Source organism: Arachis ipaensis, chromosome B1, assembly GCF_059453495.1.
Source record: "Arachis ipaensis isolate K30076 ecotype BB chromosome B1, ASM5945349v1, whole genome shotgun sequence".
Lineage (NCBI taxonomy): Eukaryota > Viridiplantae > Streptophyta > Magnoliopsida > Fabales > Fabaceae > Arachis > Arachis ipaensis.
Genome location: NC_142436.1, coordinates 140904787 through 140920030, shown reverse-complemented (window position 1 = coordinate 140920030; position 15244 = coordinate 140904787). Strand labels below are relative to the sequence as shown.

General features: G+C 37.8%; 1 protein-coding gene and 2 pseudogenes across 4 annotated transcripts; all 3 read left to right on the top strand.

Annotated features, from left to right (window-relative positions):
• The first annotated feature begins 205 nt into the window (after positions 1-205).
• On the top strand, positions 206-4082 carry LOC148578636 (pentatricopeptide repeat-containing protein At3g49170, chloroplastic pseudogene; annotated as a pseudogene). 2 transcript variants are annotated; one of them, XR_015902527.1, is made up of 3 exons: positions 206-430; positions 1017-3095; positions 3798-4082. The product of XR_015902527.1 is annotated as a pentatricopeptide repeat-containing protein At3g49170, chloroplastic pseudogene, transcript variant X2 (transcript). The 2 variants fall into 2 exon arrangements; XR_015902526.1 differs by having other exon boundaries at positions 1017-3198.
• A 125-nt stretch (positions 4083-4207) lies between these two features.
• LOC107636312 (uncharacterized) lies at positions 4208-7749 on the top strand. The gene is given in 7 exon segments (XM_088501952.1): positions 4208-4379; positions 5210-5404; positions 5511-5592; positions 5813-5847; positions 5931-5997; positions 6357-6595; positions 6597-7749. Coding segments are annotated over 7 exon segments (1809 nt in total). The 5' UTR covers positions 4208-4284; the 3' UTR covers positions 7693-7749.
• LOC148578635 (transcription factor LHW-like) lies at positions 7694-11298 on the top strand (annotated as a pseudogene). Its single transcript, XR_015902528.1, has 4 exons — positions 7694-7755; positions 7891-7992; positions 8184-8324; positions 8405-11298. The product of XR_015902528.1 is annotated as a transcription factor LHW-like (transcript).
• Positions 11299-15244: the final 3946 nt, after the last annotated feature.

Below are 15244 nucleotides of genomic sequence, written 5' to 3'. Positions count from 1 at the left end.
AATAAATTTATTTAGTTAAAATTTATATCTTTGAGTTTTTTACTCAACTTTATTATTATTATTATATTTAATTTATAAAAATTAAATTAATAACTATATTATTACTTATTAATATATTAATATTGATAATAAATAAAAAATTAATATTTAATATTTTTATGTTATTTATTTTTATATGTTTTGATATGTTTATACAATTGTTGTAGTTTCTACCTTCCTCTTCTCCCCTTTTCCTTCTCTGCTCTCCAAGTCAGCCGGCGTCACTGATCCGTTCTCCGGATCGCCACTCCGTTCAGTCCGTTCACTACTGCGCCGCCGCCGTTCTCCATTTATCCTCCTGCATCGCTACTCCGGGTCGTTGCCACCAGTGCCTCTGCTCGCATCTTCGCCGGCGTCTCTCGCCTCTCCGGCCGCTTCTCCCTCGTCCCTGGTAAGTTTCACTGGTCTCCTATTTTCTGCTTGGATTTTGGCATTTTGCTTCATGAATTTGCTTTTATCCTAATTAATAATAAGTTTCTGATAATGTAATTTATTTTTATATTTTAAAATTCTATTTTGCTTCATAATTTTGATTTTGTGATGTTGTTTGCTGCTGTTGTTTGTTAATATTTGTGGTGCTGATTTTGTTGGCTATTCTGTTTCTTAATCAATGTTAGCTATGATTGTATTTTCAATTTTTACCCATATCTCCCTTTCTGCCTCCCTTTCTTCCTTCAGTCTTGATGCAGCACTAACAATTTCTTGTGGAGAGACCTCTTTATCTTCGAAAATCTTCATGTTCCTTGCATTCCATATCTTCCATAACACCATGGCAGTGAGGCAAATTTTGAATTTTATTGTTATTGAAACATTTAATTTAGATATTTAGAAATTTATATGGTTGTATTTTAAATAATTTTATTTTATACTTAATTAAACTGGTTCAATTACTGTTCAACCATGGTTAGATCATTGAACCTTTAAACCCGTCACTTAACTGGTTCACTGACCGGTTTGATTCTCGTAACCTTGATCAGGAGTGTGTTCATGGATTCACAATCTCTTGCATACCAGAGTCATCAAATGCAATGAATGCAATAGCATTAGGAACAAAACCAACGAAGCATGTTCTTTGTGCCACACTTAGTTCTTGCGCAAAAACCCTTAATTGGCCTCTAGGTATACAAATCCATGCTCATATCATTCGATCCGGGTATGAGGATAATTTGTTCCTTAGCAGTGCACTCGTTGATTTCTATGCAAAATGTGATTCCATTTTGGAGGCAAAGAAGGTATTCACATCCATGAAGGTGCACGATAAGGTGTCCTGGACTTCACTCATTTCAGGGTTCTCAATAAATGGACAAGGAAAAGATGCATTCTTGTTGTTCAAGGATATGTTGGGTACCCAAATTAAGCCTAATTCTTTTACCTTTGCCAGTGTTATCGGTTCTTGTGTGAGGCAAAATGGCGGCCTTGAAAAATGTTCAATTCTTCATGCACATGTTGTGAAACGAGGATTTTGTGCCATGAATTTTGTGTTGTGCTCATTGGTTGATTGTTATGCAAAATTGGAGTGTGTTGATGATGCTGCTTTAGTGTTTGATGAAAGTAATGAAAGGGATAGTATTGTGTATAATTCAATGATCTCTGGTTATTGTCAAAACTTGTACTATGATGACGCGCTGAAACTATTTGTGGAAATGCGGCAGAGGAATTTGGGTGTTACTGATCACACTTTATGTTCTGTATTAAATGCTTGCAGTGGCATTGCAATACTTCTTCAAGGAAGACAAGTGCACTCTGTTGTTGTTAAGATGGGTTCAGAGCAGAATGTGTTCGTGGTCAGTGCTTTGATTGATATGTATTCAAAGGGCGGTGACATTGGTGAGGCTCGAGCTGTGTTGGACCAGGCTTCTAACAAAAATAGTGTGTTGTGGACATCTATGATCATGGCTTATGCTCACTGCGGTAGAGGTTTGGAGGCTCTGGAGCTTTTTGATCATTTACTGGTGGAGAAAGAGTTCATTCCTGATCATGTGTGCTTTACAGCAATCTTAACAGCTTGCAATCACGCTGGATTTCTTCACAAAGGGGTGGAGTACTTCAACAAAATGAGCATAGATTACCAGTTATCTCCTGATATAGACCAATATGCTTGCTTGATTGATCTGTATGCTAGAAATGGAAATCTTAGGAGGGCAAGAGATTTAATGGTAGAAATGCCTTATGATCCAAATACTGTAATCTGGAGTTCCTTCTTGAATTCTTGCAAGATTCATGGAGATGTAGAGCTTGGAAGGGAGGCTGCGGATCAGCTCATTAAGATGGAACCATGTAATGCAGCACCATATTTATCACTAGCACAAATCTATGCAAAAAAAGGTTTATGGAACAAAGTGGCTGAAGTCAGAAGCCTTATGCAAAGAAGGAGAATAAGAAAACCTGCAGGATGGAGTTGGATAGAGGTAGATAAGAAGCTTCATGTCTTTGCAGTTGATGATGTAACTCATCAACAATCAATTGAGATCTATGCGGAGTTGGAAAAGATTTATCTGGGAATTATAGAAGTGCCAACTTGTATATCATAGTATATCAATATTTAAGCATAGGTCTACTCTCCTTGCTTCCTATGGATTACGGATTCCAATTTATGATGAGAACCTTGAATACTTAAATGTTGTTAATTTATCACATGTTGATTGAGGCAGAGTATAATCTCCAGAAAAAATCCAACGTGTTGGATACTGACTCCAATTTATCCCTGTTGTTCTTCGAAAATTTAGCTGATAACAAGAGGCAAGATGTATTTGAGGTAGTAGATGAAATCTTATAGGGGGTTCAACATACATGGAGGAGCTCAGGTCTCCCCTTTTTCATATACGAGTAGAGATTATGATCCGGCCATTGTTTCCCATGGTTCGGGAGAATTATGACGGTCCCTTGTGTGAGAGATTTTGCCATTCGTCGGGGATCTTTTCCGCTTTGGTCAGATTCCCCTCCCACTGTTATGGTTGACTGTTTGGGCCCCTGGATGAGCTGCTGGGGTGCCCCTGGGCTGTGCTGGATGCATTTCCGTGTTGGGCTTATCCAGAACAAATTTTATGCAACAAAAGGTGACCGAGATGTTGATGCCTAGTGATATTCCATATGATGATTGTTATAGCATCGTTAGCTGATGCCGTGTGGATATGCATATCATTTGAGATCATTTTTTAGGTATTATTGTAATTCTCTATTTTTTGGTTAAACTCTTATCTATTTTGAATAAGCTCTTATCTAAACATATTCATGCATCCTGCTTATATATCATGATTATTGACTTTGGTTTACTTCTTACATCATAACTGTTTTTCTAGGATTGATTTTGGAGATGTCATGTAAATAAAGGATGCTTTCCTTTTTTTATATATTCAAGTGGAGTATATTAATCAGCTCTCTGATTTCTAATAACAGAAAAATATGGTTGCCAATTGTAAATGATTGATTCAGCCCTGGTAAAAAATATTTAATTCATAGAGTAGTGCTTTTTCACCAAACTCAACCAAATTTTAGAAATCCAGGGGGAAAGAAAAGAAATATGGATATTAACATACTTTCTGACTTCAATTTCCATTAATAATATGTACTCTTACAATTTCCATCAAGCAGCCTATCAACACTATCTATCTGTCTATCTATGTATCTATATAACAATAGTAATTGCTTTCGGTTGTTCGATTTGGGCCCCAGCAACTCAAGTACATGACAGTTCTTGTGGTCTCTTCTGCCTGATTGTTTTTCATTTCATTAATGCAATGTTGTTTCTGTTGAAGTAGGTACTGAAGCTGAACCAAGGAAGAAGGGAGCAGCTGCGTCTGCTTAAGCTTTTGGATTGAAAGATTGTTGTTTGGTGGGTACGAAATTAGAGTGTTAGTTTTTTATTTTTCTGTTGTTGAGGCAAGGCCTTTTAGGCCTTTGGAACATTCGTTTATTTTGATAGCCTCATTGCTTGTGTCTCTCTTCGTCTTGTTTACTTCAATTTTGTAATTGCTATTGAATTTCAACGAGTCATACTTTTTGGATATTCAGTTGGATTATATGACAACTATAGTTTTGGTTTCGATTGGTTCATACTTTGGCAAATATTTACGATTATGCCCAGAATAATATCCCAACATTCATAAGATTTTCACTAAATTATTTTTGTGAAAATAGATTAGAAAATGGGTTATGTTATATATGAGACATGAACATGGTAGAAAGATATGAGACAAAAGATAACCCAATTTTATGTGGTTTTGAGAATACCCCGTTGGAAGAAAGATGGGGTTTTTGCTGAAAGAAGCTTTAAAGACTCTGTGCGGTCGGAATCAGTGGTCTTATGCTGTGTTCTGGAAGATCGGATGCAACAATTCAAAGTAACTACCTGGTTGATTTTTGCAGAGAAATGAAAAGAACAAAAAAGAAGTGAAATCATTTTGCTTTATTTTGTTTGTTTGTTTTTTTTGGTTTCTAAATCCATCAAAGCATGATTTTTTGGCTGCTACTTCGGTTTATGAGTAATTTTAAGAAAAGCTAATAGTGTTTTACACCCTTACTTTTACTTTCGAGTTTATGCTGCTGATTTGTGCGTGTGCCCTTTATTTCTCTTAATGATAAATTTGAGATTTTTGTTTTCTTTCTAAAACCTGGATAATGCAACCTGAGAGTAAATTATTTAGCTGATTCATTGAAAATTCTTTCGTTCAATATTCCCTAATCATATGGGTGGATCTCATAAGAAATTATGATAATATATTCCATTTTAGGGGTTGCCTTGATTCCTAGATATTATTGAGATGTTAGGCTCTCATTTTGTTGGTCATTACTCATTACATTTACTGCTTCTTTGTATTTGATTCTATTCTTATTCTGTTCACTTTTATACTCATTCTTACTATTTTGGAGCTTAGTGCTTTGATTGTTTCTGATTTGTCCTTGAGAATCTTAGTTAAAGAGAAAAGAAAATTGAAGTTTATTTTCCCTAGATTTTGCCAGAGGCGCACTACATACTGTATTTGATCTGTTTGTGATTCTGAGAGCGAATCTGCAAAATAGCTTGCTTTGGTAATGAGCCAAAATATGATCTATCTTTGTCATCCTTGCAACTTATGATGCATCATTGCTTTTAACCTTGTACATATAACTGAACATATGAAAGTATTTTAGTTACTTTTTTGAGTTAACTGATTGTAGTTTCATATGGCAGACTATTGATCTGGGAAGAATGTTATTATGAACCATTGCCATGTTCTTTCCCTCAACCAAATTTTGGGAATGGAGAAGGAAGCTGGTTTTCTTCTGAGTCTCACTCATCTCAGATGGGGATCCAAGAGGAGGATAGAGTTTGTTCTTTGATTAACAAAATGACAGTGAATAATTCAGTCAATATCACAGGTGAAGGGTAGGTGCTTTCCTGTTCTCTCTATTCTTTGAATATTTATTGGGGATTCAGGATCCTAGGAGAAAATTTGTAGTGACTCATGTGCTTCATTTTGTTGTGAACTCAGAATAATTGGACGCGCTGCATTTACTGGCAACCATCAGTGGATTCTTTTCAACAATTTCAGTAGAGATGCATATCCACCTGAGGTAATTTGATCTTCTCTTCCTAAAAATGCTTGACTAGTTTTTGCTGTATATTGCAGATGTTGTGGTTCAGTTGAAGTTGTGAACAATAATTTTTAAGCTTGCACTCCTGTTTATGCTCTCTCAATTTAATTTAGTTTCTGGAAATTGTGTAATATGCATTATATAGGGCTGTAATTCATGAGTTTTGTTTTGATTTCTTATTTTGGTGCACTCTTCTTAGGTATATGCTGAGATGCATCACCAACTTTCAGCTGGAATGCAGGTTTGTGATCTTCTTTATGCTCCACATTTTTTTGTAGAGTTCATGTTGCTATATTATGATACCTTGTTTTCTTGTCTATGCAAACTGTTGCAGTGATTCCTGTGCTTCCCCATGGGGTTGTTCAACTTGGATCTTTCTTGCCAGTAAGTCCTTTTCTTATGTTTGTTGTTCTGAAGAGATATAATGTGATACAATATCCCCAAAATTATCATGCTAGGTCAGAGTATCTCACATTGTAATATAATATTTCGATCAAGAGTGAGTAGCCTCTGTTAGCTTACATGTGTATATGTCACATACTCAGCATATTAGTTCAGGATACATGAATATGATGGATTGCATAAATCTTGGATAGCCATTCTTGAAAGCTGCATGTTATGAGTTGAATAAGCTAGCAATGCCCTCTTATCTAGTGTGAATGCGCCATTGTAATTGTTTTTGATGCTTTACATTCTCTTTCGACGTTCTTCTGCAATTAATTCAGCAATGTCTACTGCTATAGATAATGGAGAATATTGGGTTTGTAAATGATGTGAAGAGCTTGATCTTGCAACTTGGATGCATTCCCGGTGCCCTTCTATCGGAAGATTATTCAGAAAATCCTTCCATTGGAAGAGCACTAGGTGGCTTGCCTGTCTCTGTCGAACCACCTGCAATTCCCTCACATTGCGTTCCATCAGTATCTAATGGCTCAAATGAGCAAAGTAACCCATCTCATGTTTCAAGGCCAACTGTTCAAACACTTTCCTATAAGGGGAGAAATGAATAACTTCCAAGGTTCAGTATTGACTCCCAAAACTCATAACCTGAGCCAGATATCAAATGGTTATTGCCAACCAAATGCTACTACATTGATTAAAACAAACTTTGCTGGCCAAAGTGAGAATAGGGTTGTGGAGGCTGAAGTGATACCCTCAAGCAGAGGTTCATGCCTACAGCAGCCTTCTGTTTCATATAATGCAAGATCTGCATTCAATGGCTTATCCAGTTTCGGTCAATCAGTTCCAAGCGATTGCAATCTAAAATATATGGAGCAACAAATGATGTCAGTCCGTGGGAATCAAGGTCACAGTAATCCTAGTATAAATGCGTCAAGTACATTAAACATGTCTCTACTAAAGACAGATGGAGGCCATATACTTGATCACAATCAAAGTTCTAGCAGTGCTTCATTACTTGCTGGAATACCAATACATGGTGGGGTGAGTAGTCTTTTGAGGACAAGTCTTGTTACTGATTCTGGTTTAAGAACTCCAGATGTGTCCGTTGGTGATTTATCTGGAGCACAAGGGGGTGGGGTTGGAGTTAAAAGTGATGGTTCAAGTGAAGCAGGTGGTTCTTCTCTGTCTAATTTGTTCAGTCACTCAGGTTCCTTTACTGTGCCTCCACAAGGTTCTGATCAGAAGCTTCTCTCTGTAGATGTGAAGCATGTTCATGATGCTTTACCTTCAAAGCCTGTGACTACCGGAGGTCAAAGCCCTGATTTTGTCCAAGATTGTGTTAATAAACATGTTACTGGTCAATCTATGGTGAAGAATGTTAAACAAGAACAAGTTTGTGCTCAACCGTCATCAGGTGATGATCTGTTTGATATTCTAGGAGCAGATTTCAAAAACCAACTTCTGAGTGGAAACTGAGATAAGTTGTTTGCTGTTGGATCGGAAGCTAATACAGAGAATATGGATAAAAAGCTAACATGTATGAATATGCAGGGTATGAACTCTGATTATTACTCTGCAAGTGAAGCAATATCAGAGAGTGCCATATTTTCTGGGACAGGCACAGACCACCTCTTGGATGCTGTGGTTTCAAAGACCATATCTGTCATGATAACCTAAGGATCGCCAAATGATTCAAGATCGTGTAAAGAGTTATGGGAAATTGTGCCAAATGGAGCAAAGGTATTGACTTCTTTTTGCTCATATACTTGATTCCAGCATATCTCTTTTATAACTCTAATATTTTGGTTCATGAATGATTTTGTATGTAACAACACTGAATATTTTTCCCCTTGGTCTCTTGTGATGATTTAACAGTGTAGCATAGATGCACTGCTGGAACGTACCATCAAGCATATGCTTTTTTTGCAGAGTGTGACAAAGCATGCTTACAAGCTGAAACAAACCGGGGATTCAAAGGTAAGGGACAATGTTCACTATTGTACCCTAAAGTTCACTATTGTACCAATCAAACCTTTTATTCAAATAAAATTTTTTGGTTTTGCATCATTTATGCTATAAAGGACTATCAAAAGAATATGTAGATGATAGCTTTTTCATTTGAAGAATAAGGGGGAACAACCCATGTTCTTTCTTTCTTGAATGTGCAGATTATCAGCAAGGAAGGTGGACTGCTTTTGAAAGACAACTTTGAGGGAGGGGCTACATGGGCGTACGAGGTTGGCTCACAATCAATGGTTTGCCCTATTATAGTTGAGGATCTGAACCATCCTCGTCAGATGCTAGTGGAGGTAGTTTGCAATGCTTTACCAAGTTCTTTTGCATATTCCTTTATCACCTCTCTCATCACTTTTCTTGGTTATTCCAATAGATGCTTTGCGAGGAACGAGGTTTCTTTCTGGAAATAGCTGATTTAATCAAAGGATTTGGCGTGGCGGGGCGGGGCGGGGCGGGCGGGCTTCCCCGGCGGGCTGAGGAGGTTTTTTTATTTTTTTTGGTTAAAAGGCTGAACATGTTTTAGCCCAGACGCAAAATCCAACTAACCCACAACCCCGACCCGACCCGACCCGACTCCCCAATGAAACCCTACCCGCCTAATTCCTAAATCCCTAGTTGCACTTGCAGATTTGACCTTCCTCAATCCTCACCGTCACTCTCAGTCTATCACTCGGTCACTCACTCGTTAGTAGTCACTCCCTCGGTCCCCTCCACTCTCCACCCATAGACGATAGACCATAGTCAGTCTCACTCACACCCTTCAAGATCACACTTCCGTCGACTTCACCCCTCACGCTCGCAGAGTCGCAGTCACCGTCGCTCTTCGGTCCTCCTGGGTTAGAATCACCGCTGCTGCTCCGTCTAGCCGTCGTCGCTGCTGGTCTCGGTCTTGGGCTCCTAGGTCCTGTCCTTTCGCTCTCTGGCGCCTCTGAGTATACTCGTTTCGGTCCTCTCGCTCTCTGGGTCTCCTTGTCTGTCTTCATCGCCGCTGCTCCTTGCCTCCCCTGTCCTGGTCCTCGCCTCCTCTGGTATGTTAGTTTTCTGGCTTAGGGTTTGAGATCAGAGATTTAGATTTGTTTGTTATGTTTTGTGTTATTTGATAATGGATGAGTTTTGATAATGATTGATAATGGTTGATATTTGATTAAATCTGATGTAGATTTAGAAATTGTTTGCTGTTTTTTGTGTTTGCTAATGGTTGAGTTTTGATTATGGTTGATAATGGTTGATATTTGATTAAATCTGATGCAGATTCATATATTGTTTGCTGTTTTTTGTGTTGTTTGATAATGGTTGATAATAAATCTAATTTCAGATTCATATATTGTTTGCTGTTTTTTGTGTTGTTTGATAATGGTTGAGTTTTGATAATGGTTGATAATGGTTGATATTTGATTAAATCTGATGCATATTTAGAAATTGTTTGCTACTTTTTGTGTTGTTTGCTAATGGTTGAGTTTTGATTAAATCAGAATTGTTGATACTTGTTTAATTTCAGATTCATATAAACAATTTAAGTTTGTTTTTATTTTAGAAAATATGAATTCTGAAACTGTGAGTAACATTTTTAAAAAATATGAATTCTGAAACTGTGAGTAACCTTGTTACTGCTGGAACTGGTTCTGAGGCTGCTCCGGTCGAAGTTGATGAACCTAGTTCGAAAAGGGCCAGACCAGAAACATCCGATGCTTGGAATTTTTTCAGAAAGCTCGGTTCAGATAAGGATGGAGTAGAACGTTCCGAGTGTAAAGGATGCAAGAAGGTGTTTAAAGCTGGAGGTAAGCGATATGACACTTCTACTCTAAAACGACATCTTGATAGTTGTACTCAAATTAAGCATGAAGATATTGGTCAGACTATAGCAGAATTGCAACTTAAAATGGGTTCACTTAATTTGAGTACAACTATCAAGATGTCGTTTTAGAGTAGCACCTTCTTGCATCCGTTACACTCGAACGTTCCAAACATCGGATGTTGCTGGGCCTTTTCAACTAGGTTCATCAACCTCGACCGGAGTAGCCCTAGAACCAACTCCAGCAGTAACAAGGTTACTCACAGTTTCAGAATTCATATTTTCTGAAATAAAAAGCAAACTTAAATTGTTTATATGAATTTGAAATTAAACAAGTATCAACAATTCTGATTTAATCAAAACTCAACCATTAACAAACAACACAAAAAGCAGCAAACAATTTCTAAATCTGCATCAGATTTAATCAAAAGTCAACTGTTATCAAACAACACAAAAAAAGCAAACAATATATGAATCTGAAATCAGATTTAATCAAATATCAACCATTATCAGATAACACAAAAAACAGCAAACAATATATGAATCTGCATCAGATTTAATCAAATATCAACCATAATCAAAACTCAACCATTAACAAACAACACAAAAAACAGCAAACAATTTCGAAATCTGCATTAGATTTAATCAAATATCAACCATTATCAAAACTCAACCATTATCAAATAACACAAAACATAACAAACAAACCTAAATCTTTGATCTCAAACCCTAAGCCAGAAAACTAACATATTAGAGGAGGCGAGGACCAGGACAGGATCCTAGGCCTAGAAAGTCTCCTTCAAGCTTCAAGTAACATACTGCTATGATCTCTCATTATTCTTTTATCCTTGGCTATTACTTTGTTCATAAGCTTTATTTGAGTGTCATGTGTAGCAAGTTCATTTCCTTTTCTTTATACTTGACACATTATTCACTATAGACACTTGGCTCACATTCCTTCTTAGAACATTGATGCCCAGCACCTCTTTGGGCTACTAAATGCCTTGTAGTTAGGTTGCTCTTGATAGTGGACTTTCAGCTGATGATCCCGGGTTAGTTAACCCAAGTCACCAAGTGTTGATGCACTCCAAAGAGCTTAATAATCCAAGCAGATCCTAATACAAAGACACCACAGGCATATATTCTAAGGTTCAAGCTATTGGTGTCCAGCTTTGTTTCCTTTTTGTTTTTCTTTTGTTCTGTCACTTCCTTTTTTTTTTCTTTCTTTTTGTTTTTCTTTCTAACCAAGGATTTTTTTTTTTATTCGATTGAGATTCATAGACAGTAGCTACTTTCTACTTAAGAGGAGGCATCCTAGTGCTCTTTATTCACTAAAAGTGAGCTATTATACAATCACACACATACCACCACTTACTTTTATTCTACTTCTATCTAACAGAGACCATCTTACTTCACATTCAAATATTTCTTTTATTGAATTGAAAATGCAGGGGATAAGACATGCTTTTTGTTAAGTGAAAGTAAACACACAAGCACACATATAGACTAGTTTACTTATTCTAAAAGAAACAAACATAATGCAAAGACTTTTAATTAAAAAGAACTACTTAAAGATGCAAAGACAACTTAGAACAGATAGAATGCATGCTTTTTTCTTTGTAGTGATGAACAAGGAGCAAGTCCACCTTTCATTTGTCATGCTTTTTCTTTCTCCTTTCATACACTTGGCTGCTAGTGTTCCCACCATCCATGTTTGTTGCCTGTTGACCTCGCCAAAAGCCAGCCTTATTCATAGCCTCCTCCACTCTATCTTCAAGCCTCATGGCATTGCTTACTTCTACCTCACTTCTCTTTTTGAAGAATTCATCAAAAGTTGGGAAAGCCGGATCCATGTTGTGCAAATGTTCTCCAATATAGTTTAGTTTGATTTGGCTATTGATGTTGTAATCGGCTTGTACTTCATACCTTGCATCTTGGAGTGTTGTGAACTCTTTGAGAGCCCTCAAATTTTCAGCTTGCATTTGTTCCAACTTCCCAAAAGATTCATGAGATTGAAAAGCATGTTCTTCTTGCATCACAAGGAATCTTGACTCGAATTCACTTTGTTTGTTCATTATTCTTAGCTCCCTTTCTTCTTGTGCTTGTTGGTTTTTCATGTACAGTGAATGGTATTCCTCTTGCCTTTCTTGAATTCTCATGTACTGTTGTGACAATCTTCCTATTGCTTCTTGCATTTGAGTCATATCCATATTGCCATGTGGGAAAAAGTGTGGCTGTTCTTCCTCCTCTTGTGGCTCTTCTTCTATGTGTGGCTCATCTTCTTCCATTGATTCTTCTCTTTCCCTTCTTCCATGTGGTCTTCGGCCTTGATGTGCTTCAAGGGGCATCATCATTCGTTCAATGGTTATGGGAATGCCTTGGCTTAACCACATTGGATTCTCCTCTTCCATTGGAACTTTAGCCTTTGCACACAACCTCCAAATGGTACTTGGATAGTACAACCAAGATCCGGCCGAATTCTTCTCAGCCAGCTTTTGAATGTCTTTTGCAAGGATTTCATGAACTCTTATCTCTCCTCTCACAATGATGCAATGCAACATCACGGCTCTCTCCCTGTTAACTTCTGAGGTGTTCACTGTGCCCAGAATTGATCTTTTCATCAACTCATACCATCCTTTTGCTTCCAGGGTGAGGTTACATCTCTTCAGATACTTATATTTGTTCTTTTCATCTCCTTCCCACTCTGAGTTCTCCATACAAATGTCTCTCGCAATCTCATCATAATCCTGATCCTCATTCAATCTTTGTTGGTATCCCGGTTCACTAAAGCGAACTGACTTTAGTCTCAAGACTTTCTTGATTGCATCCGGGCTAAAGTCTACTTCCACCCCCCGCACATAGTTCTTGTACGTTGGGGGCTCACGCATGTCAAGCCTTGAGACATTTGCATAGAACTCTCTTATGATATTGGCATTAATTCGGGTGGCTGGTGATGCAAGTTCCTCCCACCTCCTCTTTCGAATTTTGTCCTTCATATCTTGACATCCATCATCCGGCAACAAGAGTGGAATTTTAGGATAGATTCTTTTCTCGTTCATCCATGCAATTTGCATTTGATGGAACCAAGACTTGAATCTCCGTTGGTCATATTCATGTGTGTCTTACTCCACCATGGGATCTTTCCCTTTTCTTCGTTTGGTTCTAGAGGAGGAGGCCATGATAACTTGGTTGGTTGAGTCTTGTGAGGTTAGCAGGAGTGTGAAGAATGTTGGAGAGTTTGATGTGTGGTTGGAGCAAGAAGAAATTTAGGCCGAATTTGTTATGACAGGAAATGATGAAGACAAGTTTAAATGGTTGGAGTTTAAAGCAAGAGAAATGTTGAACCGAGCTTGTTATGTTGAGGAGTGATGAAGAGAATGAAGTTCCAAGGGTTAGAGTGATTCGGTCATGTGCATGGCTTGAAGGTGGTATGTTTTTAAATGAACAATGAAAGGCTAGGATGCAATTAGACTTATAGGAATCAAAGGTGTGCATGTAAGGATAAATGAAGACAAAACTTGCTTCTTCACTTGCTTTTGCCGTGATCATTCTCAAGGAGTGGCAGATTTCCTTTTTGAAGCATGTGATGAGATTTTGTCCTCATGCTATGCTTTCCTTTGTCTTGTCTCTTTCATTGAAGATTCTTTGACCACCTAGTCATCACCACAAGACAACAAATATTAGTTTTGTCCAACCGTGGTAAGAATGTCCCTTTTATTAATATAATATGAATCATCAATTCTCATATCCATTTGAACCGTGACTCTCCTTGGAGGACACCAAACTTGATGGTTGGTCATGTATAAAGAAATTGTGTCTCTTCCTTCAATTAGTGAAACCCCAATGTCACTCTTAGTTAAATGTTTATAAGAATTGCTTTCATCCTAATTTTCTTTTTCTCTCTTTTTTTTCATGAAGGGTCAATTGTGTCCCTAAATCGGTTCATCAAGTTTTGATGAACACCAAACTTGTTTCTTGTCAAAGGGTACATCACAATTGCTGCCTTCATTACCGAATAAGAATTTTTCCATTTATAAGATTTTGGAAAACAACAATTGTATGATTATTGATGCATGAATTTCAAATTTTCATGAAGCTATGTGGACACCAAACTTTAGTGTTTGGCCATATGCTTTTAAGCTTGCAAAACGGAATTATTTGTAACGTTGGTTTAGTTTGCTTGAAGACACACCAAACTTAGAATTCTCAGCATATGTTTCAAAACAGTGCATGCAGGCAATGGACATGTTCATGAAAAGAGAAAAGAATTCATGCTCAAATGATCATAACTTATTGAATTTAAAATGACATGAATCTTAAATCATGGGTTGCCTCCCATGGAGCGCTCTTTTATTGTTATTAGCTTGACATTGAGGCTTTCTTTTATGGTGGTTGGTGCTTGTAGAGCCTCAATTTGTCTCCCCTGACTGTGATCCTCTTCTTTGTTTTCTGGTGTTCAATTTCAGCATGCTCTAATGAGAGTATGTTGCTGACAGTGTAGTAGTCCTCGATTTGTTGATTTGCCCCAGTTGTTGATATATCAGTTGCACTTTGTCACCTTTGGAAAGCCCCTCTGTTGGAATCTTTTTGTTCTTCCAACCCCTTTTTGCTTTGTTTCTGCGTTTCATCTTTCCTTTTGTTGATCTTTCTTTTCTGGCTGTAGGCTTTCCTCAGGGACCTCTGTTTTCAGTGGCTAATACTCTAATATCCTCTTGGCCTTTTTCATCAGTCTGCACAATCCTTAGCATTGGGATGTTGCTGTGACCTTCCTGGTCATTTTTCATATAGTCTTTCTTCTCCTTGCTAAATTGTGCCTCTGGTAATACCTTCAGAGTGACACTCTGGTCATGCATCCTGAGAGTTAATTCCCCTTCCTCTACGTCTATGATAGCTCTAGCAGTGGCCAAGAATGGCCTTCCCAGTATAACAGAGTCACCATCATCATCATTTGATTCTAGAACCACAAAATCAGCAGGGTATATAAAACTGTCCACCTTGACCAAAAGATTTTCAATTACGCCCCTGGGGTATACCATTGACTTATCTACCAGCTCCAGAGACATTTGTACTGCTTTGACCTCCTCTATATGCAGCTTTTTCACCAGGGAGGATGGTATTAAGTTAATACTTGCTCCGAGATCGCACATTGCTTTAGTGATGGTCAATTCCCCAATGGTGCAAGGCAACAGGAAGCTCCCTGGGTCCTCAAGCTTGGGAGGAATCCCCTTTTGAATCAATGCCCTGCATTCCTCAGTAATCACCATGGTTTCTTTTTCATGCCAACTTCTTTTCTTGTTGATAAGCTCCTTCAAAAACTTGGCATACAGAGGCATTTGCTCCAGTGCTTCAGCCAAGGGAATATTAATTTCCAGCTTCTTGAAGGTTTCAAGGAACTTGTGAAAATGCTGGTCTTTAACCTCT